This window comes from Alosa alosa, chromosome 6 (assembly GCF_017589495.1).
Source record: "Alosa alosa isolate M-15738 ecotype Scorff River chromosome 6, AALO_Geno_1.1, whole genome shotgun sequence".
Lineage (NCBI taxonomy): Eukaryota > Metazoa > Chordata > Actinopteri > Clupeiformes > Clupeidae > Alosa > Alosa alosa.
Window position 1 is genome coordinate 15,279,229 of NC_063194.1, and position 25,775 is coordinate 15,305,003.

A 25,775-nucleotide genomic window follows, 5' to 3' on the forward strand; every position below is an offset into this window, starting at 1 on the left:
TCAGACTGATACTTAATTGTCAAGAGAATGCAGTGTAAATACATTAAATGTCATAAATGGACAACGACCAATTAGGTTCAAAATATTATAGGAAAAAAACATTAATATAATTAAAGCAGATTATTTTATCGCTCCCCTTGTGACCCTAGAGTTGAAGCTATTTGAAGCGGGTTGGTTATTGGACTAGCCTTTGTACTAATAACCCACGTTAATATTTTCCCTTTTCCTATTGTGATTCGAAACATGTAACGTGCACTTTTCCATTCATTTATTCAAATAGCAAATGCTGAACTTTACTCACTGGGGAAAACAGAAAACTGGGGAATGCCACCATACAATAGAACTACAAGTCCCTTGGATCCACACGAGGGAGACCCCGGTTTTGGAGGTTTTTGAACTATACGACGTCATTGTCGCGAGCGGGACTGGACAGCTCTTTGGGAAGTGGTGGTGGCTGTGGAGACGACTCTCGTCAGACCTCTGCTCCTTTGTACCGTAGGTAATTATTATGGCAGCTTTCATAAACTATTATTCACACATTAGTTTGCCATTCTTTTAAAAAGCCGCATTTGTGGATATGATGACGAACATATTGTGGTCTAGGTAAAAGGCTAACGTTAGCTACTTAGCCAGCGCGAGCTCTGACGGCGCATGTGGTTCTGCCAAAAATATTTGTGCATGTTTGCTAATCAAGCTCAGTGTAATTGTGCTCCTAACATGTAGTCTGTAGCACAGTCTGCAATCATTTCCGTATGGTTACACGGTTAGACCTGGATGATAACAAGACTGCTCTCCTGCACCAGACTTGTTACTTAATAACGTTAATGTTTTTAAGTTGCCTAACGTTAGCTTGGGTGGTTACTTGGTGACATTGAGTCGGAACAAGCTATATATCACTCGTTTTTCTGCAATTTAACGTTAAAGTTCCCAAGTTCAGACCTGGCTTAAGTCTCCATCTAAACAACTTTGTTCTTAACCAGCCTCATTAGTGAGCTATTTAAAGGATCAGGGATTGGATGTTCGGGTCAGAGCGTCTGGCAAATAACAGATTTTCACATAGAAGATCATAGGAAATGCAGATATTTTAGAAAGTCACTCATAAACCACATCATTTTACCAAGCCTGTTACTGTTAGGGTCTGACTTAGGAGGACATAACTGTGGAATATAGGTAACTAATTCATGCGTCATTTTATGGGTAATTTATACAATTAATGTTACAACAATACTCTCTTTCTATGGTCTTTGATCAAGCTTTTGCTGATTGGGACATTCACAACATTCACTGTTTGGTGCTTCTATTAAACATGTCCTGAGTGATGGATGGTAGCATAAATATAGTGGGATGGGATGGGGAGCATTTAAGTGTACACAAATGAAGTTCCTGCCATGATTCATCATGTTTCAAGTCATCTGTTCAAAAGGGGAATATTGCTGTATGTGTATTAAAATAAATGAAATGTAATCCACCAGTCTTAAGGAGCAGATTTATTGCAGGTCATGGCTACAGATGATGTGGCGCAGTTGGCCGACTCCTTGGCCAAGACGCAGGTGGTAGAAGGAGGAGGAGAACTCAGCTATAAGGGGAAAGGGCTGAAACTGGACAATGCAGAATCTGGTGAGCTGGACAAATGTTTAAATAACTTGTATGCAATGGTTATTAAAGTATATTCCCTTCAAAGCCAAAATTAACCTTATTTAATAAACAAATATTAGAGTACAGGCGTATACAATGTGGGTGTACATCAAAGAATGAACTCCATGGGAGAAATGTCTGCATTTGGGTCATGTTGACACTTCCTTACTGTGAAGGGATACATTCATTTTCTGTGTTTCTCTGTGTTGCACATCCCCAGTGCCTTGTTGAGATTAAAGTGTCCATCAAATAACATACATTTTAATGTTCTACATTATAAGTTTTGCATGGTTTGTCAGTGCCTTACTGAATCTCTTTCCTCCTCCCTTTCTCCCTCTACCTCCCTCCCTCTCTCTCAAACTCCAGTTGAGGATATTGTCAAAGAAATAAAGGAGTTCCAGGGGCTCCAGGCTCTTCGGCTGGAGGGAAACACGATTGGGGTGGAGGCTGCACAGGCCATTGCCAAAGCCTTGGAGGACAAGAGTGACTTGCAGGTACAGGCAATCTGTAGTTCTATTGAGAGGTTGTTGCTATGGGAACTCAAGAGCAAAAACTAATTACACCCCTCCCTTTCATGTTCCTAAAGCAACACGTTAAATGGAACAGTGTATGGTTCGATCCAAACAATGTTTTTTCCCCTCAATTTCTGGAGCGAGGACTGAACAAACATATAGAATACCTGTGTGCGACGTTTATAATTTTGTCTTTACTGTGTGGACTCAACAATTCAACTGACACCATATTGCATCTACAGTATCCACATTTTATGTGGAATTTCTGCTCAGGGGCAATTCCACGGAAAATTAACTTTTTGTCACATCCGTAACGCCAGTGAAATGCCTTGGCATTTGTATGATGTGAATGATAACATTAATTTTTTGTGCATTTTTTCTCATGTACATTCTTCAGCCAAAAATAGCAAATGCTCAAATTTCATGTAATCATTCACATCATACCATACCATCACATTTTATTGGTGTTATGGATGTTACAATTGCCCTCAGGTATAGTATATTACCCTGCCTGCATGGCATAGCATTATTTCTCTCTCGATCCTGACTTTATTACCCATATTTTACAGTACTGTTACTGGAGTGACATGTTCACGGGCCGCCTGCGTCCAGAGATCCCTCCTGCCCTGGTGAGTTCTCAGTGCAAACATCCAAGGCCTAGGTGTCAATAGTTGGCTCACTTTCCATCAAGTGAAGACTACAACTTTGAACTATACAATGGGAGAAGATGCCTGACAGAAAACGGTTGATATGGTAGTGAAAAGAATCCATGCCAACAAGAAATATTTTCATTCTTGTTATTCCCAGAATTCCCTGGGAGCAGCCATCATGACCTCTGGCGCCCATCTCCGAGTCCTGGACCTGAGTGATAATGCCTTTGGGCCAGATGGGGTCAAGGGTATTGAAAAGTTGCTCAAGAGCTCTGCTTGCCACACACTTCAGGAGCTACGCCTGAACAACTGTGGCATGGGAATCGGTGGTGGAAAGGTGGGTCAAGTGTTTTTCATGTTTTGCAGGAGGTTACAGCAAGTTATTCTTGGACACAAATATTTATTTATTTAGGAATATTTTACCTTGAATATTTATTTGACCTTTATTTAACCACCTATGTACCTTGAGAAGATTGCTTGAGTAATTTGAAACTGTCCAACCAGATCCTGGCAGCCGCCTTGACAGAGTGCCACAAGCAGTCTAGTGCACAGGGCGCCCCCCTCAGGCTAAAGGTGTTCATTGCAGGCAGAAACCGCCTTGAGAATGATGGAGCTACAGCACTTGCCCAGGCCTTCCAGGTGCTCATTATCATGTTGTGTGATTTGCCATCTTACCTATTGGTGGGTGAATTTCTTATATATGCTGATGTAAGGCTTTTGTGTCCTTAGCTGATGGGGAGTCTGGAGGAAATCCATATGCCTCAGAATGGCATCAACCACCCAGGCATCACAGCCCTGGCCAACGCCCTGCAGCACAATCCTCAGCTCCGTGTCGTCAACCTCAATGACAACACCTTCACCAAAAAAGGAGCTATCGCTATGGCACAGGTATGAGCTGGAAACTGTAGTATTATTGTTATAGAGTACTTGAATGCCTTGTGAGTATTCTCACATATTTGAATGAACTGTAGTGAGCAAGTTCTAAGGCATACAGGACATATTCCAAGTTTTAACATTAATGTATGATGTTTAAAGAAGAAAGGATAGCTCTGTAACATGCAAATGGGCTCAAAAACGATGTTGACATTTTTATTTGTTACCTTTTGGCTCAAGCTGTTTGGAAATGGGCAACTTACACTGAATTTATACTTTTACTGTAGGATCTGTTGGTGTGTATAATTATTTCTTGACTCTACAGGCATTGAAAAATCTGCGTAATGTGCAAGTGATCAACTTTGGGGACTGCCTAGTGCGCTCTGAAGGAGCTATGGCCATTGCTGACATTCTTGTGGATGGCCTGCCTATTCTAAAGGTAGATGAGAGCAACTAGTACCTGATTTACTTCTTTTTTGCTCAATCTTGCATCCTGTAGTTTTGAAATACATAGGTCCTGTTTAAATTATATTCCTGTGTCTCCTACCTGGGTAATATCTGGGTACAGTTTCCTCAGTGCGCGTGTGCGTGTCTTTAAACTAACTGCTGTCTCTCTGTCACAGCGCGTGTGCGTGTCTTTAAACTAACTGCTGTCTCTCTGCTCTCAGGAGCTGAACTTGTCGTTTGGCGAGATCACTGAGGACGGTGCTCTGAAGGTGGCACAGGCGTTAGAGCACAAGACACAACTGGAGAAACTCGATCTCAATGGTACAATTAAATTTAACCACTTTTTACAACTCGCGAGCTAACGTTTACTTGAGCTAACATTATTTGCTCAGCTCATTCATGGGTCTCATGGCACTCATGTAATAATTATTAATTGCATATTGTAAAATGTTAATTTATGCAATGTTATCATTTTTACAACAGTTACTCTCATACAACAGTTACTCTCAGAACACTCATGGTTCTCTTCATATCATATAAATCTTTCGTCTTCTACTAAAGATTTCCGTGGGAACGACCACTATAAGTTGATATGAATTTTTTAACGCCCCATCTTATGGTGGGGTCCAAAAACAAAAAAATTGGGGGCAGCCGTGGCCTACTGGTTAGGGCTTCGGGCTTGTAACCGAAGGGTTGCCTAACTGCTCTCACTGCGTCGGGATTAGTGTGTGATTCACCTCACTGTGTGTTCACTGTGTGCCGAGTGTGTTTCACTAATTCACAGATTAGGATAAATGCAGAGACGAAATTCAAACTCAAAAGAGTATATATACTTATACTACTCCTCCTAAAGGCAATACAGTAGTACCGGTAAATAAGGATTCAGTGTAGTGTTGTAATTGATCAAACATGAATGAGGTAACTGTCTGGTGTGAATATCTTTAGCCTGCTTTAGACAACTCTGCTTTTGTGCTCAATGACATACAGACTGTCTGTAATGTACATTACATGTCCACATGTCTGCCCCAGTTATCTGTGGGCTGAATTATGTTCTGTGCAGCTAAAAATCAGGCTGTGTTAAACACATTAGATTCTCTTATGATCTTTCTTACCATGTTCTTAGGAAACTGTCTGGGAGAAGATGGTTGCAGCAGTCTGAAAGAAATTATGGAGAACATGAACATGGGAGATCTGTTGGGATCTCTCAGGTACAGCACGGCCATCTGATAAACGGCCTCATCTCCCCTCACCTTTGACCCTAACTGTTTATCCCCTGTTTGACCCCCTTTACATGGTGCAAACTGAGTTGTGCCCTTGTGTTTGCAGTGACGATGAGGGAGAGCCTGAGGACGACGAGGAAGAGGATGACGAAGACGAGGAGGATGAGGATGAAGGAGAGGAAGATGCTGAAGAGGAGGAGGAGGAGGAGGAAGAAGAGGAAGAGCACAGAGTCAACCAGGTCAGCTGTCTATGGGTATTCTTGACTTCGATGCATCATTCATAATCTGTTCTGATTGTTAGCTAAAGGCTTCAGCTGTTGAGCTACCTGACTATGTACCCCTACCACTGATTTCCAACTAGCAGTTGTAGTTGAAGCCTGTGACCTATGCACTCAGAAAAGTGTTGTTTTTTTTTTGTTTGTTTGTTTTTCAGCTACATTTATTTCTAGATCTGCTTTTCTATTTAATGTTCTATTTTGCATGTTTAATTATAGTGATATATTACTTAGAAAATGGGTCAGAGCCCGAGTTGTAAAACAAACTGAAGTCAAAGTGAACTGTAGAGTCTTTTCAAAAAACTGTATCCCACCTCCTGTGTATCCCCTTCAGATGACCCCTCCACCGTCGGAGCCCCGTCCTCCTGATGTCTCCTCCTTCCTGAGTTTCCCCTCTCCGGACAAGCTGCTCCGATTGGGTGCCAAGCGAGCACTGCTTATCGAGCAGCAGGTACGAGCTGAGGGCTCCCAGACTAGTTTAATTGCCATAGCACACCAGACACAAGTGGTCAAAGATATAGACCCCAGGCCTATTTTTTGACTGGAAAGATATAAGCCTACTGATTTGATTACTGACTGGGGAGTTTACAAGGTAGGGAATTCCTTTCACAAAAACACTTGCACACTGTATGTTTGCCTACGTTTACATATTTAGGTAGGCCATGTGTGAGCGTGCTGTCCCCTGTGAAGGAAAAACAATCATTCAGCCATTGTGCTGTAATTTGATTGTTTCCAAGAAAATCTATTACCGTAAAACTCCCGAGCCTGGGCTTTTATTTTCCCAAATCGCCAAACTGCACCGGCTAGTTTTAGAGACAGGCGTCTATATGAGACAGGCCTTTAATTCCCTTTACACAAAACTTTTTTTCTCTGCAAAGATGGAAAATATTATCGAATTAATTATTTCAAACACTGATTGTTTACCCATATGACTAGGCTATCTGATGACAATTACGGATCATCATTCATTTAGTGTTGAGATGTTGTTCATTGAGTGAGATGAGATCCACATAGCGGGATAGCCAGAACAGAGGAAACACGTTTTTAATCAAACGTAATTTACAAAGAGATCGTATCACACTAAAAGCTCATATTTTGTCACTAGCAACCTAGCCTATATCGGTCCTTTGTCAAATACAGTTGCATTATCAGCCCTGACCAAAACCGTTCAGGAATTATTTATGCAAAAGTGGAGTGTGCGTGTTTCATTCTCCCTCCTTTTCGGCACGAATGAAACAGCATGAGAGAGCATATAATTTCTCCCGTATTTTATTTGCCAAATTTGACCAAACAGTCAGCTTACATTTCAAATCATAGCCTACTTCTTTCTCTTTATCGCCATGGCGGTACGCATTTAGAATAAAGAATAACGTTCGCAAACCCTTTTGTTTTGTTGCCAGCTTAAAAACAATCGGCCTATCCACAAATTTTAAGCAAAAGGGATGAATTGAACGATGACGAAGCCGGACATATAGGCATAGTTCATATTTAAAAAAGTTATACAATTTGGAACTCTAGCTTTTCCCCACCACAGTCTTCTAATGCCATCTAATCACAACGTTAGCGTGCGCAGTCTGCACCATACTGGCTTAAGCCCAATTCACACCAAAGATTTGCGACAAGATGAGCTGCAGCATTCTATAAACCAGCAACTTGATGCAACATTTTAAAACCTTGCAACTGTGACTAGACATGGTGAATGCTTTGCAACATCTAATTCACACCGCTGCAACTCCTTTCTGCATCGGTTTTTGTCTAATTGTGAATCTTTGGTGTGAATTGGACTTTAAACAGACGATCTGACAGGTTTAAGAAGATTAAATACAACCTGAAACTAAAAAACAGACCAGGCCTGTATTTGAGACCGGTCTTTAACCCAAACCTGTAGCCACATCAGGCGTTTAAAAGAGACCGGCGTCTATTTGGGACTCGGCTATTATTTGAAGTTTTACGGTACGTGCCCACTGTTGGCCTTTCATTTGATTGCATGGAACATGGAATGGGAAGGACATTCAGAGTGCTGTATGTAATCATGTGGCCATTATCTCCTCAGGTGGATGTGGACGATGCCTTTAAGACGGCCGAGGCCTTCCTGAAAATCTCCTCAGTTTACAAAGACCAGGATGAGGAAGTGAAAACAGCGGTCTTGGACAGTGTTGGTGAGGGTTGTCTTCCCCTTTTGTAGTCACATCCATACACACCCACACCAGAATACCGTGAATCGAAACCGTGAGCAATTTGAGTTAACACCATGTAGGTTTGTGAATGGCCTACTGAGCTTGTGTCTGTGTGTGTTGTTTCAGACGGCATTCTCAGGAAAGCCTTCTCCAGCCCCTCCTTCAGTACCTTCCACTTCATCTCATCATTACTCATCATGCTGGGACTGCTGAAAGTAAGTCCAAGCTCTCTCCCTGTCAGCCACACATACAGGTACACAGTGTTTGTTAGGTATGCTGATTAATCCCTGTCCCTGATCAGTTATAAGTTATATCGGTCTTAAATTGACCACACTGAATGATTGAAACTGATTTAAATGGGGGCACCCACCAATACAGTGATCAAATGCAAGACAGGTCAAATACACTACGGCCACGGTTGTCAAACTGGGGTACGTGGACTGATTTCAGGGGGTACGCGGAAAAAGATCTAAGTCATATGCCTTTTTAAACGTTTTCTCTATCCCACGTTGGTAACTTAACTTCCGCATTTGCGCTGCACATTAAAAACGTATTTTCTCCGCATTAACAAAATATTCGAGAGTAGAGACAGAGAGGGTAAAACAGCGTTTCTCAAACTGTGGGTCGCGGAGACATGCCAGGTGGGGCGCGAACTGACGGAGTTCGCGCCCCACAGGAGTTTTTTTATTTATTTTTTTATCTGTAGCCTAGGTCCAGGTAGCACCCGATGCGCAATGGACGCACTGTGTTATTCATAGGGAAGCGCTCGTGTCAAGGCAGCTTAGTTAGTCCCGACCTGAATGAGCTTTTGAACAAGGTTGTGAGAGTGGTGAATTTCGGCCCTTAAAAGCGTGTCTATTCTCCGCACTTTGAGAGGAGATGGGAGCTGACCAAAAGGCTGTACTGTTTCACAGCGAGGCAAGGTGGCTTTCCCGAGGTAAAGTGCTGTCGCGTGTTTGAGCTCCGAGACGCCTCTTCTTGGAGGAAGAGCGCATGTTTGAATCTGCAAGCACGTTCACTAATGAACATTCCTTGACGAAGCTGGCCTATCTTAGCGATATATTTGGAAAGTTCAATGAGTTAAATCTCCAGTTACAAGGCAAAGACAAGCACCTAGCAGATAAGATCACTGCATTCAACAAGACGATTGTGTGTGAGATTAGGTGCAGATCTATTTAAAATCATTATATTCAGCACATTTGTAGGCCTATCATATGTTGACTATTGATGAGATTTGTATCATATGTTTATGATCCTATTCACTATTCTCGACAAAATTGATAAAAATAAATATTAATAAAACAATTTAAAAAAAACTTGTTAACAATTGGTGGTGTTGGGGGTACTCCGGAAGATCATAATGTCTCAGGGGGTACATGCCTGTTAAAAGTTTGGGAACCACTGCACTACGGGATTTGGCTATACACTGTAACCAAAATGAGCATAGACTGATATCACTTGCTAATTACTTAAGATTAATCCGTGCTCTCTGTCTCATCTCAGAGTGAAGAGAAGGTGAAGCCAATGCGGGTGGTGGCAGGTCATTTGCAGGCTCTTGAGCATGCTGTGCAGCAGGACTATTTCCCCCAGGAACACATCGGCGTGTTAGATGCCTTCATGTCACGGTAATTTAATTCAGTCTCATTCTCAGTAGTGAAAGTGCTTTGAAAAAGTGTTTGCCCGGGGACTAATTTTACTTTGGGGATGAATTTTAATTTATGTGTTTACCAACACGTCTTGATGTTAATCAAGTATAAAAATCAGCACCATTTACAAGCCTTACAGAATAGCTTGTATTGTCATTGTACAGTTGTGCTCAAAAAAATAGCAGTGCCTTTAGAAAAATGAGTAAATGTCAAAATTCTTCAAACAAATTGTACTTTCATGAACACAGATGCATTGGGGACACAGTACATTCTATTCCAAAGCAAAACAATTGGGCAAAGTCATCAAAACTTAAATAATAATAATGATATTTCATAGAAAGTCAGAAATGCCATGTTCAAAGAAATAGCAGCGTTGCCATCTTTCCTTGGAAACTCAAAAATGTACTGTACAAACTAAGAAATTCTTGATAAGTGAACTTGGCTGAGTATCCTAAACTAATATTTTGTTGCAAAACCACGGTTTCTGATAACGGCTTCACATCTGTGGTGCATGGAGTCAACCAACTTCTGGCATCGTTCAACAGGTATTGCAGCCCAGGTTAATTGTACTGTATTCCACAATTCCTCTTTGTTTCTTGGTTTTGCCTCATGCACTGCACTTTTTATGTCAGCCCACAAGTTTTCTATGGGATTAAGGTCTGGAGATTGTGCTGGCCACTCCATCAGTTGAATCCTGTTCATATGGAACCATGCTTTTGCTCGCTTGCTGGTGTGTTTCGGGTCATTATCTTGTTGAAAGGTCCACCTCCAAGGCATTTCCTCTTCAGCATGACCTCTTCCAGTATGTCAGACGCCCTGCAAACACCGAATTCAAGCCACAGTACTCAGTGAAGGCAATTAAGCATGGTGGTGCAAGCATCATGATATGGGGATGTTTCTCCTACGGTGTTGGTCCTATTTACCGCATACCAGGGATCATGGATCAGTTCGAGTACATCAGGATACTGGAAGAGGTCATGCTGCCATATGCTGAAGAGGAAATTTCTGATCCATGATCCCTGGTATGCGGTAAATAGGACCAACACCGTAGTAGGAGAAACATCCCCATATCATGATGCTTGCACCACCATGCTTAATTGTCTTCACTGAGTACTGTGGCTTGAATTCGGTGTTTGCAGAGCGTCTGACATACTGGAAGAGGTCATGCTGAAGAGGAAATGCCTTTGAGGTGGACCTTTCAACAAGATAATGACCCGAAACACACCAGCAAGCGAGCAAAAGCATGGTTCCATATGAACAGGATTCAACTGATGGAGTGGCCAGCACAATCCCCGGATCTTAATCCCATAGAAAACTTGTGGGCTGACATAAAAAGTGCAGTGCATGAGGCAAAACCAAGAAACAAAGAGGAATTGTGGAATACAGTACAATTAACCTGGGCTGCAATACCTGTTGAACGATGCCAGAAGTTGGTTGACTCCATGCACCACAGATGTGAAGCCGTTATCAGAAACCGTGGTTTTGCAACAAAATATTAGTTTAGGATACTCAGCCAAGTTCACTTATCAAGAATTTCTTAGTTTGTACAGTACATTTTTGAGTTTCCAAGGAAAGATGGCAACGCTGCTATTTCTTTGAACATGGCATTTCTGACTTTCTATGAAATATCATTATTATTATTTAAGTTTTGATGACTTTGCCCAATTGTTTTGCTTTGGAATAGAATGTACTGTGTCTCCAATGCATCTGTGTTCATGAAAGTACAATTTGTTTGAAGAATTTTGACATTTACTCTTTTTTCTAAAGGCACTGCTATTTTTTTGAGCACAACTGTACATAAAAATACAACAAAATTTGAAATTAGCAGCTTTTTGAAAGTTTAAAAACTAAAATATCTGTTTGATTTTTTTTTTTGTAAATGCATGAAAATGTATGGCATCAATTGACCATGTTTTGTGTCGTCCCTGTAGACACACACAGGCCTGCGAGTCATGCGCTGGAGCCCGAGACAGTCTGAAGTCCACCCTGCAGAGGATCAGGCCATAGTGCTAGACATCTTGGTGCTCCATGTCTCCCACAGACTGACTTACATGGACCTCATCCATAACACTCCCACACACTCCCCCTGCCCTACCACCCTCCCTCTGGTGCCCCAGCCACACCATGATGATGAGCAGGGACAAGCAGGATGTCCAGAAACCCATCATGGCTCCTGTACCAGCAGGTCATATCACGGGACAGACAGGACTGATCAGAGTTCACCTTTCAATGGACTCATTTTGTGACTGAAAGCTGAGACAACAAGCATGCAGTTATTGGAGGAACTTTTTTTAAAAAGAGGGGGGAAAAATACATTGATGGACAAAAAAAAAACATTTTTAAAAATCAATAGTTATGAAAATACATATGTAATAAAGAATATTTAAACACTTGATTATGGTAATAAGAATTATAAGCAAGAAGGGAAAAGTAGCGTTTCATTTTGCAGGCATTACAATGGCTCACTACATTTGTCCAAAAATGAAAATGCTTGTTTACTGATGGGTGAACCTAGAATTAAAAATATCCATTTCAGTTTAGATATCTAAATTCGACTCACTCAACCCTCATTGTATCTGCACTAAAGGGTCAGGTGCTTATTTGGCCTGTATTATCACAAGTTAATTAGTTATCATATCCATAAGAGTGCTCCTGAAGATAAGCTTATCCATTGAAAACAATGTCAGCTATTCAAATCAGGGTTTTGAAAAATAAAATATACATTCTAGAAAAGTTACTCCAAGGTCAATATCCATATGATATATGGTGTATAAGAATGTTATGAAGCTGAATGGGCCCTCCTGTCTAGAGTGAATGCAATATTGTTCAAGTACAGTACAATAAAGTTACTCGGTATCAGCTTGTTTTTGGTTAATTACTCTGATCCAGAGTCCAGCTAAAGTAGTTATGGTCAGTTACATAAAAGGGCAATGTGGACACTGGTTAGTCAAAGTGGTCAGCCTCAGTCAGTGGATTAACCATTTATTTTCTTCACAATACCAACAGTCTTCTCTGTTCTACAGAGAGCAACAGTGCGCCTTTGTGCGCAAACCTGGTGCATTTCTCCCCTCTGCTATTGTATAGAAGATTACCATTTTACCTTACCGTTTTAGGAATGGATTGCATCGCGATGAGTCACTTGTGCATGCTTTCAGTGTTACGTTCGTGTCTTTAATAATCTTAATAGTAAGCAAGTAGCAAAATATGTTCACCTAAGTGAGTGCGTATTTTTCTTTTAATGCAACGAGGCTCTCCAAAGCTACTTTTGACACAATTACACCGCCATATAGGCCTATATTTTCCTTTAACACTTCAAAATCACATGCGTGAAATTAGCAAACGTTAATAAATATGGGTACTACGATTTGATGTATTGGTGGTCTTTCTCTAAGGAATCAAGGATGTGTTCTCAGAACTTTAAGCGGCAGGGAAATGTGTGGCCCAAGTGCTAATTCGAAAAGCGCTGACGGGGGGACCAGGGGTCAGGACAAAAGAATGTAACAAAGATGTGCTTAAAGACTTCTGTCTGTTTAAACTCGTCAAATGTTTCAGCCTAACCAGTCGAAATAAAATAACCAACCACTGACCTGCATCGCGTTCTCTGATGCCCATAGTGGAAATACCAACACCCTCTGGATTTATTTGATTGGTCACTTGGAATTAGGTCGACATTACTTGAATGTAAAAGGTAAGTCGTTTTTTTGTGGTGAGAACAATTATTTATAAGCATTACATTTAGAGAAGCACTTTGGTGTTTGGTCAGCATGGATGCGCGCACGCGTCATTGTGATCGATTCTAATACTACAACTAATTCTCTCATTCATGTAAAAGTGGTTTGTCCCTGCCAAATACATAGATGTGGTCGTCAATATTTGGATTCAACCAATGGCGAGTCGCTGTTTTACTGCTCCTGATGACAGTCTCACCATCGTTTTCGGGAAAATGTTTGCGCCCATGCTCCTGTGACCTGAAGAAACTCACTGTTGCCTGCATCGGCAAAAATCTAACTAAGGTTCCCCCCACAATAGATGAGGTAAGATTTAACTTTGAAAATACAGTGGTGTTGCGAGATATCTTGAGCTTTATGTAAGTATATAATTGGGCCTCTCAGATAATAATGGTGATGGTCAAATTGTGTTAAATTTGGGGCCTCTGACTGTCAGTACAGGGACCAGTGATAATATCAGTGTTATTATATGTTAAAATTACATGTCACAACAGACTGCTTGTTGCAAACATTCCTCTCAAAAAGTATCTACAATGAAAGTGTGTCCATAGGCTATAAATGAAATGCATATTTTACTGTTTGCCAGCATATCAGCACTCATGTTCATTAGTCAATTAACTGAATTTAAAACACTCATCATGCCCACAACAATTATGCAGATAACTGTGAAGCTGGACCTTAGGAAGAATGACTTGCAAGAGTTACCCAGAGGGTCCTTCCAGCACACGCCCTACCTCACACACCTCAACCTGCAGAGCTCCAACATCCGGTCAGTGCGGGAGGGGGCATTCCGTGGCCTTGGACGCCTTGTCTATCTCAACCTGGCACATAATAACATTGATGTCCTGTACCAGGTTGGTAGCATTCCTGACTATTGTAAATCATCGTCCTCTTTGTTGTTTTGCATTTGCATTTGGGCTCTATATAAACTTGCATTGCCTTTTCTAATTTGTGCAGTGAAAATCAATCACACATTTCCTCCAAAAATACAGTGCAGTTCATCAGTATCTGGAGTATTTTTGTACTGGCCATTGTGAATGCAATCAAAACAGAGGTCCAAAACTTTACCTTTGCAGTAACATATTCCCATATTTTATGTATATTGGAGTAACAAACACATATTTCCAATCCACAAAAAGAATTATGCTTAATTTCAACTGCACTGTTTATTAAGGACTAGTTTATTATCAACTCAGCCCTGTCTCCCCATCTCACTGAATTACATTCTTTATTACTTGCACCAACAGGAGTCCTTTGATGGTCTCTTGTCCCTGAAGCAGCTCCTGATCGACCACAACCGCGTGGAGGAGGTCCAGCCAGGGGCCTTCACCCAGATGGGCTCCCTCAACCTGCTCTCGCTCACACACAACCGGCTGGTCTATTTGCCCAACATGGCCTTCCAGGGCCTACTGAACATCCAGTGGCTGAAACTTAGCCACAACTCCCTGAACAACCTGGCCACAGAGGCCTTCGCCAGCCTCTTTACCCTCACGCGCCTCAGTCTGGACCACAACGAGCTGCAGTTTTTCCCCACACAGACAATGACCAGGTAGGCTAGGTAGGCTGAGGGCAAGGCTAATTGTCATTTAGTGATATTGAAAGGTAACAGATGAATCATAGGTGTTCTACTTATGTTAGTTCAGTTTAGTTTCTGAATTTTCAATCAATAGTCAACGCAAAAAAGTGTGAAAACAGTAAGTTTCGGTGTTGATTTAGAATACAATAATTACTCTATATAACAACTGAAACACTAATACTCTCATCAAATTTATGTGCAGACTGGTCGAAGTTACCCACCTGGAGATGAGCTACAACCCAATGATCTATATGGGAGAGGAGACCGTGTCCATGGCTAAACTCACACACCTCTACTTGGACCACATGTCCCTACAGGACCTCTCAGACGGCGCCCTCATTCATGCGCCCCTCCTCTCCCATCTGGACCTCAGCCACAACCAGCTCCGCTCCCTGGAACCCATCTTGGGCCCCAGAGAGCTGTCGTTCCTCAACCTCACGGGCAATCCCACCTACTGCAACTGCCACCTGCGGCCTCTGAGAGAGTGGGCCCAGGTGGGCCAGGTGAAGCTCCTGGGGCTCTGCGCCGGGCCTCCGCACCTCTCGGAGGAGCCTCTGGAGGCGGTGGACCCAGCAGACCTGCGCTGCAGGGGCAGGGAGGGCCTGACCAAAGAGGAGCTAGAGGAGGCCGAGGAAGCTGGTGCACAGCTGTTGGCGCCCCCGCCAAAACCCCAGAAGAAGGTCGGCTGTCCAGACAACTGTGAGTGTGAGGTGAGCCAAGGAGATTTAGAAATGGTAGGGAGGTGGGGGACGCTGTGGCGTAACAGACCACAGCGCACATACCATACTTGGGGTAAGTGCCCATGTGGACCCAGGTTCGAATCCAACCTGTGGTCATTTCTGGATCCCACCCCATCTCTCTCTCCTACCTTCTTCCTGTCACACTTCACTGTCCTATCTAAATAAAGGGTAAAAGCCCCAAAAATATACTAAAATATACACATAAGTTTATATCCTCTGAGAACATAGTGCAACAACATTCTTCAATCCAAGAATGGTACTACAATACACACTCAGTTATGTTTGTCAGGGAAGGAACCTCCAAATTAAGAAATCTGACAGGAATACAAAAGATATATCCTTTGTATACAAGTTTTTTGTTTGAAAGTGACTCAGATTAGTTTGAAACTAGCTCTTTGTACTGGTGGTGATAAAGATGGAGGTAACAAAATGCTGTTGGCCAACAACTTATGTCCCTTCAAAGTATTCCTTCAACTCTTCTCTGCTTCCAGCCTGAAGCTCAGCACGCCACCTGTGAGGACAGGGGTCACACTAAAGTCCCTCAAGGCTTTCTCAAAAACACCAGCCTGCTGGACCTGAGGGACAACCACTTCCACAACGTCCCCTCCAACAGTTTCCGCGGACTTGCCAAGGTCGTCTCCCTGCACCTGGACCGGTGCAAGATCCATGAGATTGAAGCCGGGGCCTTCCGTGGTATGAAGGGTCTGCTCTACCTCTACCTGATGGAGAACGACCTCACCTCCCTCGAGCCAGACACCTTCACAGGGGCACCGCAGATCACCTACCTCCACCTGGATGGTAACCGGCTGACGCAGTTCCTCTCAGCAGCCACGCTGGCGCCGATGCCCAGCCTGCTGGAGCTGAATCTGGAGGGCAATGCCATCTCGAAGTTGGAGTCGGCCGGCATGCTCTCCTCGGTGAAGATGCTTAGGGCGTTGTACCTGGCCAACAACACCATCGATTCGGTGGTGGCCAAAGCCCTCGACCCGGCGCCACACTTAGACAAGCTGCACTTGGAGGGCAACAAACTGACCGAGGTGCCCAGCAAAGCGCTGGGAAACGCTCCACTCCTTCGAGAGCTCCATCTGTCGGGGAATCCTATACGCTGGGTGGGCCCAAAGGCATTCATGCCTATCGCTCAGAGCCTGCAGCGCCTGTACTTAGATGGCACTGGTCTGGCGAAGGTGGGGAATGTGTGTAAACATGACATCTGTTCATTTCAAATCACAGTTGAAAACCTATATACCTAAAGATATACTGATACACTATATGGACAGAAGTATTGGGACGCCTGCCATTACACCCATAGGAACTTCAACAACATTCTAAATCCATAAGCATTAATATGGAATTTGTCCCCCCTTTGCTGTTATAGCAGTTTCCACTTACCTGGGAAGGCTTTCCACAAGACATTGGAGGGACTGTGGGAATTTTTGCCCATTCATCCAGAAACGCATTTGTGAGGCCAGATGCTGATGTTGACTCGCAATGTCTGTTTTAGCTCATCCCAGAAGTGTAGTGTAGAAGTAGAAAAAACTATTCTGTGTGAGTTCATTTCTTCCATAATAAAATTCACTTAAGCAAGTCTGCATGGACCTTGCTTCACTGTGTACAGTCATACTTTGACTAAATGAACATGGCCAAAAGCTATTAATGACTTTTATTGGCCTAGTCATAGCCAAATTTGGTGTGTGTTTGGTCACCATCACCACATCACCATCTCATGCCACACCTACAGCATTGACCAACCAAAATAACTTACTTTACGTGCAGCAGAATTTGTGCAATTTATATTTAATAATTTTGTATCAGAAGGGGGCAGGATGTCTGTGAATTTGATCTGCGAGGGTTTACCAAGTGACTGTTATCTTTTGGAGAGCTACTTAGAAACAGTTGGAGAGCCATTAGTAGCTTGCGTGCTACCTGATGGAGACCCCTGCATCAACCACCTTTGGGATGAACTAGAAGAGAGAATGCAAGCCCGGCCTTCTTGTCCAACACCTGAATGAATGGGCAAAAAATCCATAGATACTTTAAAATCTGGTGGAAATGGGGGGGACCAATTCCAAATAAGCTGGGGGGGGGGGGACATTTATAATGTCACTGAAGTATCTGGGGGTGTAATGGTAGGTGTCCCAAGACTTTGGTCCATAGAGTGTATGCAGACACCAGTGTACTTTTTATATCACGCACACATATGACAAATTATCTATAATTTACTGTTAGTGTAACCCCATGTACTTGTCTGCGTTGTGTTTTTCCAAGAAATGTCAAGGAGACGTGGGACCAGTTTGTCATTTATTGAGCTGGCATGAGAGATAACACTTAGGGATTCCGTAGCAAAGCAGCAGCATGGATATTAACACAGAATGCCAATATAAGGAGAAGACATATTAGCTATGTGTGATTTGAAGCTTCGATATCTTCTAATGTACAAAAACACTACAGAGAATACACAGGTTACATTGGCAAAGGAAGTCCATAACACCTTGAGATCATTGGTGTTGATTTAGAATGTTTAGTAATGAATTCTAATCTAATTATGTGGGAGCTCTGTTTACACACAATTTACCACTGGATTTAATCCTCTAAACTATGAGGAAAGCCACGCAGTTTCACCTGTATGACCACTAGAGGCCAGTACACAACCAACTGTTTGACATAGCTATACCAGTGTGTAAGAAAACAACTCAAAAATGAGTGCAAGTGGAAGAAACTAAATCATCACTGTTACATTAGCATACAGTAACATTGCACTGATTTCTTTTTTGTTCTATTAATAGCCTCTGCTACTTTATCCATTCTGTAGATGTCTAAGGACTCCCTTGCTGGCCTGGGCTCAGGAATGCTCACCTTGTCTCTGAAGGGGAACCAGCTGGAGAGCTTACCCAGCCTGAGCTCCCTCACTGGACTGCAGGAAGTCAACCTGGCCGACAACCCACTGCTCTGTGACTGCAATATCCTACTACTACGCAAGTAAGAGGCGCGCACACACATTGTCCCTGTTCATTTAACAACTGTGCCAAGTTCACAAATACTGCACTGTGAAGTGAATTACAAATTTAAACAAACAAACAAAAATCACAGATGTGAAGAGCAACACAATTGTCAGTAGCTTTTAACCTCATGTCATGTTCTGTTCAGGTGGATGGACAATGTCAGCCTGACGGTGTCAGCAACCTGTGGCCATCCAGCTGAGCTGCATGGGCAAAGTGTCAAGGATGTGTCCGTTTTCCAAACGTGCCCAGAAGATGAGCCGAGCCCCTCCAAGCCCCCTTTGAAAGCCAAAGGTGCTGCAAAGGCCCCGAAGAAAGTCAAACCCAAGCCTTCTCTGCTGAAAGGGGGCAAACCGAAGATGTCAAAGGCCAACCCCAAGCCAGTGGAGAGTCCAAAACCGTCAGCACTTCCTAAACCAGCCAAGAAGAACAAGAAGTCCAAAAAGATAATGCAACGATAGAGATACCACTAAAAGAACACAGCATCTTTCCTTTGCTACTCTCTGTAAACACATGGAAATAACACTTTTTTTTCTCAAGGATGATATATTATGTGCATTAATTACATGTGATGTTTAAGATTGTATTGATATTATTACAGTTGTTGTGCTTTGATTCGAGGTAACTGTGAGAGATAGTGTAACATAATTAAAAACCTACAGTGGCCTATAATATATACCAGTGAATTATCAGTCAACAAAGTTTATTTTGTCTCCACCATATTAAAGATAATAATTTGTGAAATACACATTTATGACTGGGCTGTTTATCAGGGACAATCATGGCTATTGGAACCAACCTGAGGTCAAATCCGTTCCAATCCTTAACGTTCTATTTAATGTGCAATTATTAAGCACATTATTTGAGTAAGCACTTAGGAAAAAGAAGTGTAGGGCCTACATGATGCAAACTTGCATAGTAAAAAAAGAATGTTACAAACTGTTTTGGAGAACTTTTAAGATATTTAATCCCAATTCAAGTATGGTTATGGTTATTATGGGATTTGGCAGACACTTTTTTCCAAAGCGACTTTAAACAATAAAACAATAGTTAAATTAACAGTGAACAGTTTTAAAAAAGTTGATAAGACTACATTAAGGAGAATAGCAATAATAAACAATAATGCCAATGCAATCAATAGCCTAATGAAAATAAACAATGAAAATAAACAAATACAATAATATACATACTGTATATCATAACTGAAGAAATGCTTAATTAACTGCATGCTGAACAGATATGCCTTTAGGCCTTTATGACCCCTCTTGAAAGACCCAAAACTATCACAGGAACGGAGAGCACTGGGCAACTCATTCCACCAACCACTGAGAAAAAGAGTATTGAATTTGAACCAGCGTTTATGGCTGGTCGACACAAAAAACGCTCATCAGAAGACCGCAGTGGTCGGTTGGGGATGTACAGCTTCATCATAGAATTGAAATAGCAGGGAGCAGATCCAGTAAGTGTCCTATAGGCCAAGATGGGAAATTTAAATTGAATTCTGGCCACTATAGGAAGCCAATGGAGAGTAACAAAGAGAGGAGTTAAATGTGTCCTTTTTGGCTGATTGAAGACCAGGCGTGCGTGCTGCAGAATTCTAAATAAGTTGTAACAATCTTACTACAAACAAGCAGGCAGACCAGCTAACAGTGAATTAATCTAGTTTGCCGATAACCATGGCCTGTACAATTGAATAATATATGATATATTATATATGAATAATGGCGTATATAAAATCACTTAGTAGAAATAAATTACCTATTGACCACTAGGTGTCACCCTCACGGCTCTGCACAAAATCACAAAGGAAATCAGGGTAGGAGCTACGAACACTGACCTGTATACTTTACAGAAAGTCACAATGTTGATTGTTATTTGTGTAAAGAATAATATAAATGACACAAAAGCACAATGCGTACTGTTCAGACCAAATTTCAACAGGTATTTTGAATAAATACATAAATGACCGAGAAATAGTTTTTAAATATGTTCCTATACAATGCATAACGTGGTTCTATGGTGTAATGGTTAGCACTCTGGACTCTGAATCCAGCGATCCGAGTTCAAATCTCGGTAGAACCTATCGTTTTCTGAAGATCCGACGCAGAAGGTTATCGTAAACTAACGAAAGAAAATAGCACGGCGTAAATTAGAGAAGATGTTGAAATTTGTGAATTACTCGAGGCAACGTCAGCTCACTTAATGTTTTAACGACAAATTCCATCGAGGCAGACTGATGACTAGAATCAGAACATTGATATTGCGCATGCTCTCACGACACCGTCATAGCATCATAGACAGTAAAATAGCTTAGGCTTTAGAAACATGGCGGCTGCAATGGATGTTGATACTCCCAGCGGAACAAATAGTGGAGCTAGCAAAAAACGTTTTGAAGTTAAAAAGGTAATCTTTACGTATTCTATATTGAAGGATATACGATTACCCCAGTCATTGTATGATTTGTGGTAACTGTTTTTTATGATTTGTGGTAACTGATTTGCTTAACTGTTTCATGTTCATGGTCGTTAGCCAGCTAGCTTCTAGCTAATTTAGCTAGAGAAGGAGTGAATTCGCATTTCCATTGGCTAACTTTAACCAGCATTGTTAGCTGATACAAGGAAGACGATTATATTTTCACTCAAGTTCGGCATTTCTAATAATTGGTAGCGCTAGTATGACCGTGAACAAAGTCGTCATTAGACCAGGGAGACTTTATCGGTTATCCGCTGGTCTCCTGGGCAGGTAACATCAGTGTAGCAATTGCTAGCATAGCCACCCTACCAACTGAGCGTGTACAATGTAGCATCTATGCAGGTAAACTCAGTTATGGAAAAGCTAGTTGACTAACGTAACGTTAACGTTTGGTGAAAATTCGACACATGTATAGTAACCGTTAACATTAAATGTCTAACGTTAAGCAACCAAGAAATCAGCCTGTACTTTAATTATACGGCTTATTTAGCTATACAGGAAATAGCGGCTTGTCTTATTTACTGGATAACGTGATAACACAAATTCCCCAGTCAAACATAACGGTGGTGACTTTTTCCTCCCCAGTGGAACGCCGTTGCACTGTGGGCCTGGGACATTGTAGTAGACAACTGTGCTATTTGCAGGAATCACATCATGGATCTCTGTAAGTACGAGGGTTGGGAGGTCAAGTGGTTTAACTTATAACGTAGGCTAGAGATTGATTGGCTCATGTGTGACATACTGACATATTTATCTCTTGCAGGCATTGAGTGCCAGGCAAATCAGGCCTCAGCGACATCAGAAGAGTGCACGGTAGCGTGGGGTGTCTGCAATGTAAGAATTAATCTCCTTTATCCCTCTCAGCTACACATATGCCAAGATCATGGAAGACATAAGTGATTAATTGTGATGTGTTAAAAAGAAAAATAATTACCGCTACTTTTTAGGCCTACACTTGTATCAGACTGTCCTCTTAGTTAATTGTATTTGAATATACTTTGCTGTGACCTGCATCCTGGTTACATTACAGGTATCATCTTTTATAGTTAGGCAAGTCATTGTTGCGTTCATTTTCCCCTTGCCCTACTTACTGTATAAACCAAAAATAGATATAGAGTATGAGTTTGTCATACCACAGAAAAGGGTGTCACCATTAACCACCTAGAACAGGGGTCTCCAACAGGTAGCTTTTGAGCTACCAGTAGCTCCCCACCTGTTTCTAAGTAGCTCTCCAAAAGGTCTTCATAAATCTGATAACCCAGTGACTTGAGAAACATGTTAAATTGTTAAATTTTTAAACATCTGCGATTAAATGTTTTACACATCTTACTACGTAGGAGAGCATGACTGATCTTCATAGCTGTATCTCCATCACACTATAGTGTTCAATGCAACACTGGCGTGAATGAAGTTAACATAATTCTCTCTATAAGAGCTAAGTCATGAAAACACCTGTGTTCGAGGCATCCTTTGCTAGTTTTTCTTTGCATGCATTTCCTAGCCCCAGCCATCTACGCAGAACCAGACTTACAATTTGCTCTCCCCTGACCTGGAGAATCACAAATTGCTTCATGGCAATGGACCATATGCACAGAAGGCTCTTAAGCCAGCCATTAATTTCTGGTAGAGCCAGGTGTGTTGCAGCTGCCATTATTGTTAATGTAATTAGTGTCTACACCAGTGTTTCTTAACTGGTGGGTCAGGACCGAAAAGTGGGTCGCAGAACCGTTCTGGGTGGGGGTCGGAATGGTACAGAAACCTCAGTGTGTGGTGTGCAGTGAATTGCTGGTACATGAGAGCATGAAACCATCAAAGCTAAAATGCTACATGGAAACAAGGCAAACTTGTCAAGCACTTTGAAAGGTGACCTCAGAAGTTGGAGACTTCACAAATGTAATGCCAAACATCAGCATGTTCCAAACAAGTAGGCCTACAGGCACTTTGCGTGTCTTATCATGTAGCTCACCGTATCCATTGACTTGAAGGCTAAAAACATGTATGGGGAGCAACTTATGGCGGCCTTACATTGTACGATTTTGGTCTGTTATCACAGTCGGCGACTAAATTTCCAAAGTCGGACAGAAATCATGCAGTTGTGCTGGAATCGCGGCGCGCTCCCTTCAACTAGATCGTTAAGTGTAATGTGCCAATCTTAGTGGTTTTAAGTCAGTCGGAGTCAGTCCTTTTCTAGTTTCACCGTTACGACAATATCAAACATGTTTGATATTATCGCAAGTCTTTCTAGTCGTGGCTCATGCAAATAGTGACGTGAACTATAAAAACCAATAGTGACCTCTCCAACACCAAACAGGAAGGGGCGAAGTAGGCGACAGCAGTAGCCTATATGATTATTTGTTGTTCTTATAATATTTGTAATTTCTTATACATATTTAGTCGGCTCTTCCACGTGACCGAACAACTCTATATCGGTTAGGGATGTCACGCATGAAACAATGCTGCAGAAACACGAAAATACGACTGAGTTCAGTAGGCCATTATTTCAGTTCCTGTTTATCTATTGCACGATGGGTAATAATTTAAAGGATTTTAGTTACAGTCTTGTAAATAGTGACCCTGCAAGATCCCTAGTCATTGCAAAGTCATAGTCAGTGACTTAAAACTCTACTACTTGTCTTTAGATGTGAGAGGGTCTGAGACTGTAGTTTTTCAAAAATCTTTTCCAAATCTTTCCAAAGTATGTCAGTGTAAGGGGGGCTTTAATGAACATGGGAAATTGTGGGTCCCAAAGCCAGACCAGTTAAGAACCACTGGTCTACACGTGTTTCAAACTTTTTATTATTGGGCAAACAAGATATTCAGCCTCTCGTGCATATGCCTGAAGATATTCAGCCTCTCGTGGATATGGTCCATTGTGCAGTGGGCTCTGTGCACTAGCTTACTTGAAGTCAGTTTCCTGTTCGTTGACATCGCTAACAACAATCACCTGAAGAGGAGTTCTTCAGTTTTACCAGGAAACTGGTTTACTGACTTCAATTAAGCTAGTGCACAGAGCCCATAGCCTACTGTTTGTTGAAATTGGGTAATATTATCCTACCTTGTCAGTTGACATGGCTCTTCAGAGGTTATCTTTGCCAGTTTGTAAACACATCCACATGTACTGTGTCCAGGTGGAAGGGTGGAATAAAATTTCTCCTCAACTGTAGAGGGAGCCCAGGAGGGGGGGGGGGGCTTTTCATAATATCTGTAGTTTTCTAATCTACATAAGGTGTTTCAAAAAAAGATTGTAGTTTACCGTAATCCTGGCATCCAGTGTAGATACATCTATATAAAGGCAGGCAAACACTGTGGACAGGCAAACGCTACAAACACTGGCCTCCACAATTCACGATCACTTTTTATGTTTTCATGAATAGTTTTCTAACGTACACAAGGTGTTCCCATATCTGATTTAATTTTACAGGGTCTTTAAACCTAGTTTACCATTGATTATACAGTCCTGGCAGTATTGTCTGTTCAACTTATCTAGTAAAGAAGCTGGTGCAAGAGAGTTGATGCATAAACAACAATGACATTCATTCATTATTATTGTGTAAATTAATCAAAACTATGGAAACACCCTGCTATGTCACATCTCTCTATCGAACTAGTAATCTAAACATTTATGTTTGCAGCATTTGTTTATTTATGTTTTCTTATGTCCTCAGCATGCTTTCCATTTCCACTGCATTTCTCGTTGGTTGAAGACCAGGCAGGTCTGCCCTCTTGATAACAGAGAGTGGGAGTTCCAAAAGTAAGTCTACATAGGTCTTGCACTTAATATAGCATTATATCATCCCTCATTCTATACATGAGTAACTAGTTGGGTATATACTTTTTCAATAAAAAATAAATATGTGTGTGTGTATTCAGAACTTGAGCTCAAATGTTATTAGTAACATACCATTTACTTTTTTCTTCCACCAGGTATGGACATTAGATGTGCAAGTTTGGAGCATGATTTAGGTTTGAAATGTAGACCTAGTGGCCTCTCTGTGACTTCTGTAACCTTGCTTCTTGGATAGCACTCTTTTATTTTGAAATGGGTGTACAATGTAGTGATCTAATGAAAGTGTGTTCATCTTCTCTTTTACTGCTTCTTTTTCATTGTTTTAGTTTACATTTGCAATGATGTAAATTCCAAATAAAGCAGATTTCCTGTCCAGTACACCATGACCTTTTACATCTCTTATACTTAAAATAACACCATATGGCAATATTTGCCAGCAGGAATCTTAGGTCATTCTTTATGTAGGGACATAAATGTAGAGAAAAACATCAGTTTCCTTTATGTAATGTATTTTTAATACACTGTAGAAGGTGTAGACTATTTGCTGTTATAAATCCTTCCATACTTAGTATAGAAATACTATACTAACTAAACTATAATAGTCCGGGCCATGAATTCTGTAACCCTGTAGGCAATTTAGAGGAAAAGTTGTCGTACAGGATATTTTGAAAGTTCAATATCTTCTGAATATGAATCCACTGTATAACATTGAAATAAGGGTCTCAGTTTTTCACAATTGTTATTGAAACAATATGTGTATTGGGCATAGGCAAGACACTACAGGTGAATAGGGTAACATTTTTAACTTATAGCTAATACCACGAAACTTTTCTAGTTTGTGACTTACATTAACTCAAGTAACTTTTGTATTGCAAGTTTTCTGAAATGTTATGGTTATATATGGAAATGAGTCATTATCTTTGTATACATGCACTAATTTGCATACTTTTCCAAAAACCATTCTGAGCACTGGATGACAACTTCAAAATGAATGTTTGTTGACATTAGATACAAAACATTTTACTAGGATAATTTTTGATA

General features: G+C 41.4%; 3 protein-coding genes and 2 non-coding genes across 9 annotated transcripts; all 5 read left to right on the forward strand.

Moving 5' to 3' along the window:
* Nucleotides 1-390: 390 nt before the first annotated feature.
* Nucleotides 391-12,294, forward strand: LOC125296328 (ran GTPase-activating protein 1-like). Of its 4 annotated transcripts, none has more exons than XM_048246197.1 (16): nucleotides 391-499; nucleotides 1,497-1,617; nucleotides 2,002-2,129; nucleotides 2,717-2,776; nucleotides 2,955-3,134; nucleotides 3,302-3,436; nucleotides 3,527-3,685; nucleotides 3,996-4,109; nucleotides 4,339-4,438; nucleotides 5,241-5,325; nucleotides 5,444-5,576; nucleotides 5,947-6,063; nucleotides 7,666-7,771; nucleotides 7,916-8,004; nucleotides 9,293-9,414; nucleotides 11,367-12,294. In XM_048246197.1, exons 2-16 carry the CDS (start codon nucleotides 1,500-1,502, stop codon nucleotides 11,440-11,442), a joined length of 1,722 nt encoding a protein of 573 aa, XP_048102154.1. In that variant the 5' UTR covers nucleotides 391-499; nucleotides 1,497-1,499; the 3' UTR covers nucleotides 11,443-12,294. The 4 variants fall into 4 exon arrangements, with proteins under 4 accessions (XP_048102154.1, XP_048102157.1, XP_048102156.1 ...); XM_048246200.1 differs by having other exon boundaries at nucleotides 394-499; nucleotides 1,473-1,617; XM_048246199.1 differs by having other exon boundaries at nucleotides 394-499; nucleotides 1,486-1,617.
* On the forward strand, nucleotides 4,629-4,743 carry LOC125296930. The gene has a single exon (XR_007193890.1). It is a non-coding gene; the product is annotated as a U5 spliceosomal RNA (small nuclear RNA).
* Nucleotides 12,295-13,004: 710 nt separating the features above from the next.
* On the forward strand, nucleotides 13,005-19,186 carry chadla (chondroadherin-like a). Of its 2 annotated transcripts, none has more exons than XM_048246195.1 (8): nucleotides 13,005-13,123; nucleotides 13,268-13,469; nucleotides 13,823-14,017; nucleotides 14,411-14,712; nucleotides 14,942-15,449; nucleotides 15,971-16,663; nucleotides 18,289-18,455; nucleotides 18,624-19,186. In XM_048246195.1, exons 2-8 carry the CDS (start codon nucleotides 13,293-13,295, stop codon nucleotides 18,934-18,936), a joined length of 2,355 nt encoding a protein of 784 aa, XP_048102152.1. In that variant the 5' UTR covers nucleotides 13,005-13,123; nucleotides 13,268-13,292; the 3' UTR covers nucleotides 18,937-19,186. The 2 variants fall into 2 exon arrangements, with proteins under 2 accessions (XP_048102152.1, XP_048102150.1); XM_048246193.1 differs by having other exon boundaries at nucleotides 13,010-13,123; nucleotides 13,293-13,469.
* A 1,299-nt stretch (nucleotides 19,187-20,485) lies between these two features.
* On the forward strand, nucleotides 20,486-20,557 carry trnaq-cug. Its single transcript has one exon. It is a non-coding gene; the product is annotated as a tRNA-Gln (tRNA).
* A 180-nt stretch (nucleotides 20,558-20,737) lies between these two features.
* rbx1 (ring-box 1, E3 ubiquitin protein ligase) lies at nucleotides 20,738-25,112 on the forward strand. Its single transcript, XM_048246223.1, has 5 exons — nucleotides 20,738-20,878; nucleotides 21,533-21,611; nucleotides 21,711-21,781; nucleotides 24,613-24,698; nucleotides 24,872-25,112. The coding sequence occupies exons 1-5, from the start codon at nucleotides 20,801-20,803 to the stop codon at nucleotides 24,882-24,884; spliced, it is 327 nt and encodes a 108-aa protein (XP_048102180.1). The 5' UTR covers nucleotides 20,738-20,800; the 3' UTR covers nucleotides 24,885-25,112.
* Nucleotides 25,113-25,775: the final 663 nt, after the last annotated feature.

Bases quoted from the DNA above. Each gene is read 5' to 3' on its own strand.
- LOC125296328 (XM_048246197.1), top strand. From the start codon at position 1,500: ATGGCTACAGATGATGTGGCGCAGTTGGCCGACTCCTTGGCCAAGACG. The intron at 2,777-2,954 runs GTGAGTTCTCAG...TGTTATTCCCAG, and splicing joins CAGAGATCCCTCCTGCCCTG to AATTCCCTGGGAGCAGCCAT. The intron at 7,772-7,915 runs GTGAGGGTTGTC...GTGTTGTTTCAG, and splicing joins AGCGGTCTTGGACAGTGTTG to ACGGCATTCTCAGGAAAGCC.
- rbx1 (XM_048246223.1), top strand. From the start codon at position 20,801: ATGGCGGCTGCAATGGATGTTGATACTCCCAGCGGAACAAATAGTGGA. The intron at 20,879-21,532 runs GTAATCTTTACG...TTTCCTCCCCAG, and splicing joins AACGTTTTGAAGTTAAAAAG to TGGAACGCCGTTGCACTGTG. The intron at 21,782-24,612 runs GTAAGAATTAAT...TTATGTCCTCAG, and splicing joins TAGCGTGGGGTGTCTGCAAT to CATGCTTTCCATTTCCACTG.
- chadla (XM_048246195.1), top strand. From the start codon at position 13,293: ATGTGGTCGTCAATATTTGGATTCAACCAATGGCGAGTCGCTGTTTTA. The intron at 14,713-14,941 runs GTAGGCTAGGTA...ATTTATGTGCAG, and splicing joins CCCACACAGACAATGACCAG to ACTGGTCGAAGTTACCCACC. The intron at 15,450-15,970 runs GTGAGCCAAGGA...CTCTGCTTCCAG, and splicing joins CAGACAACTGTGAGTGTGAG to CCTGAAGCTCAGCACGCCAC.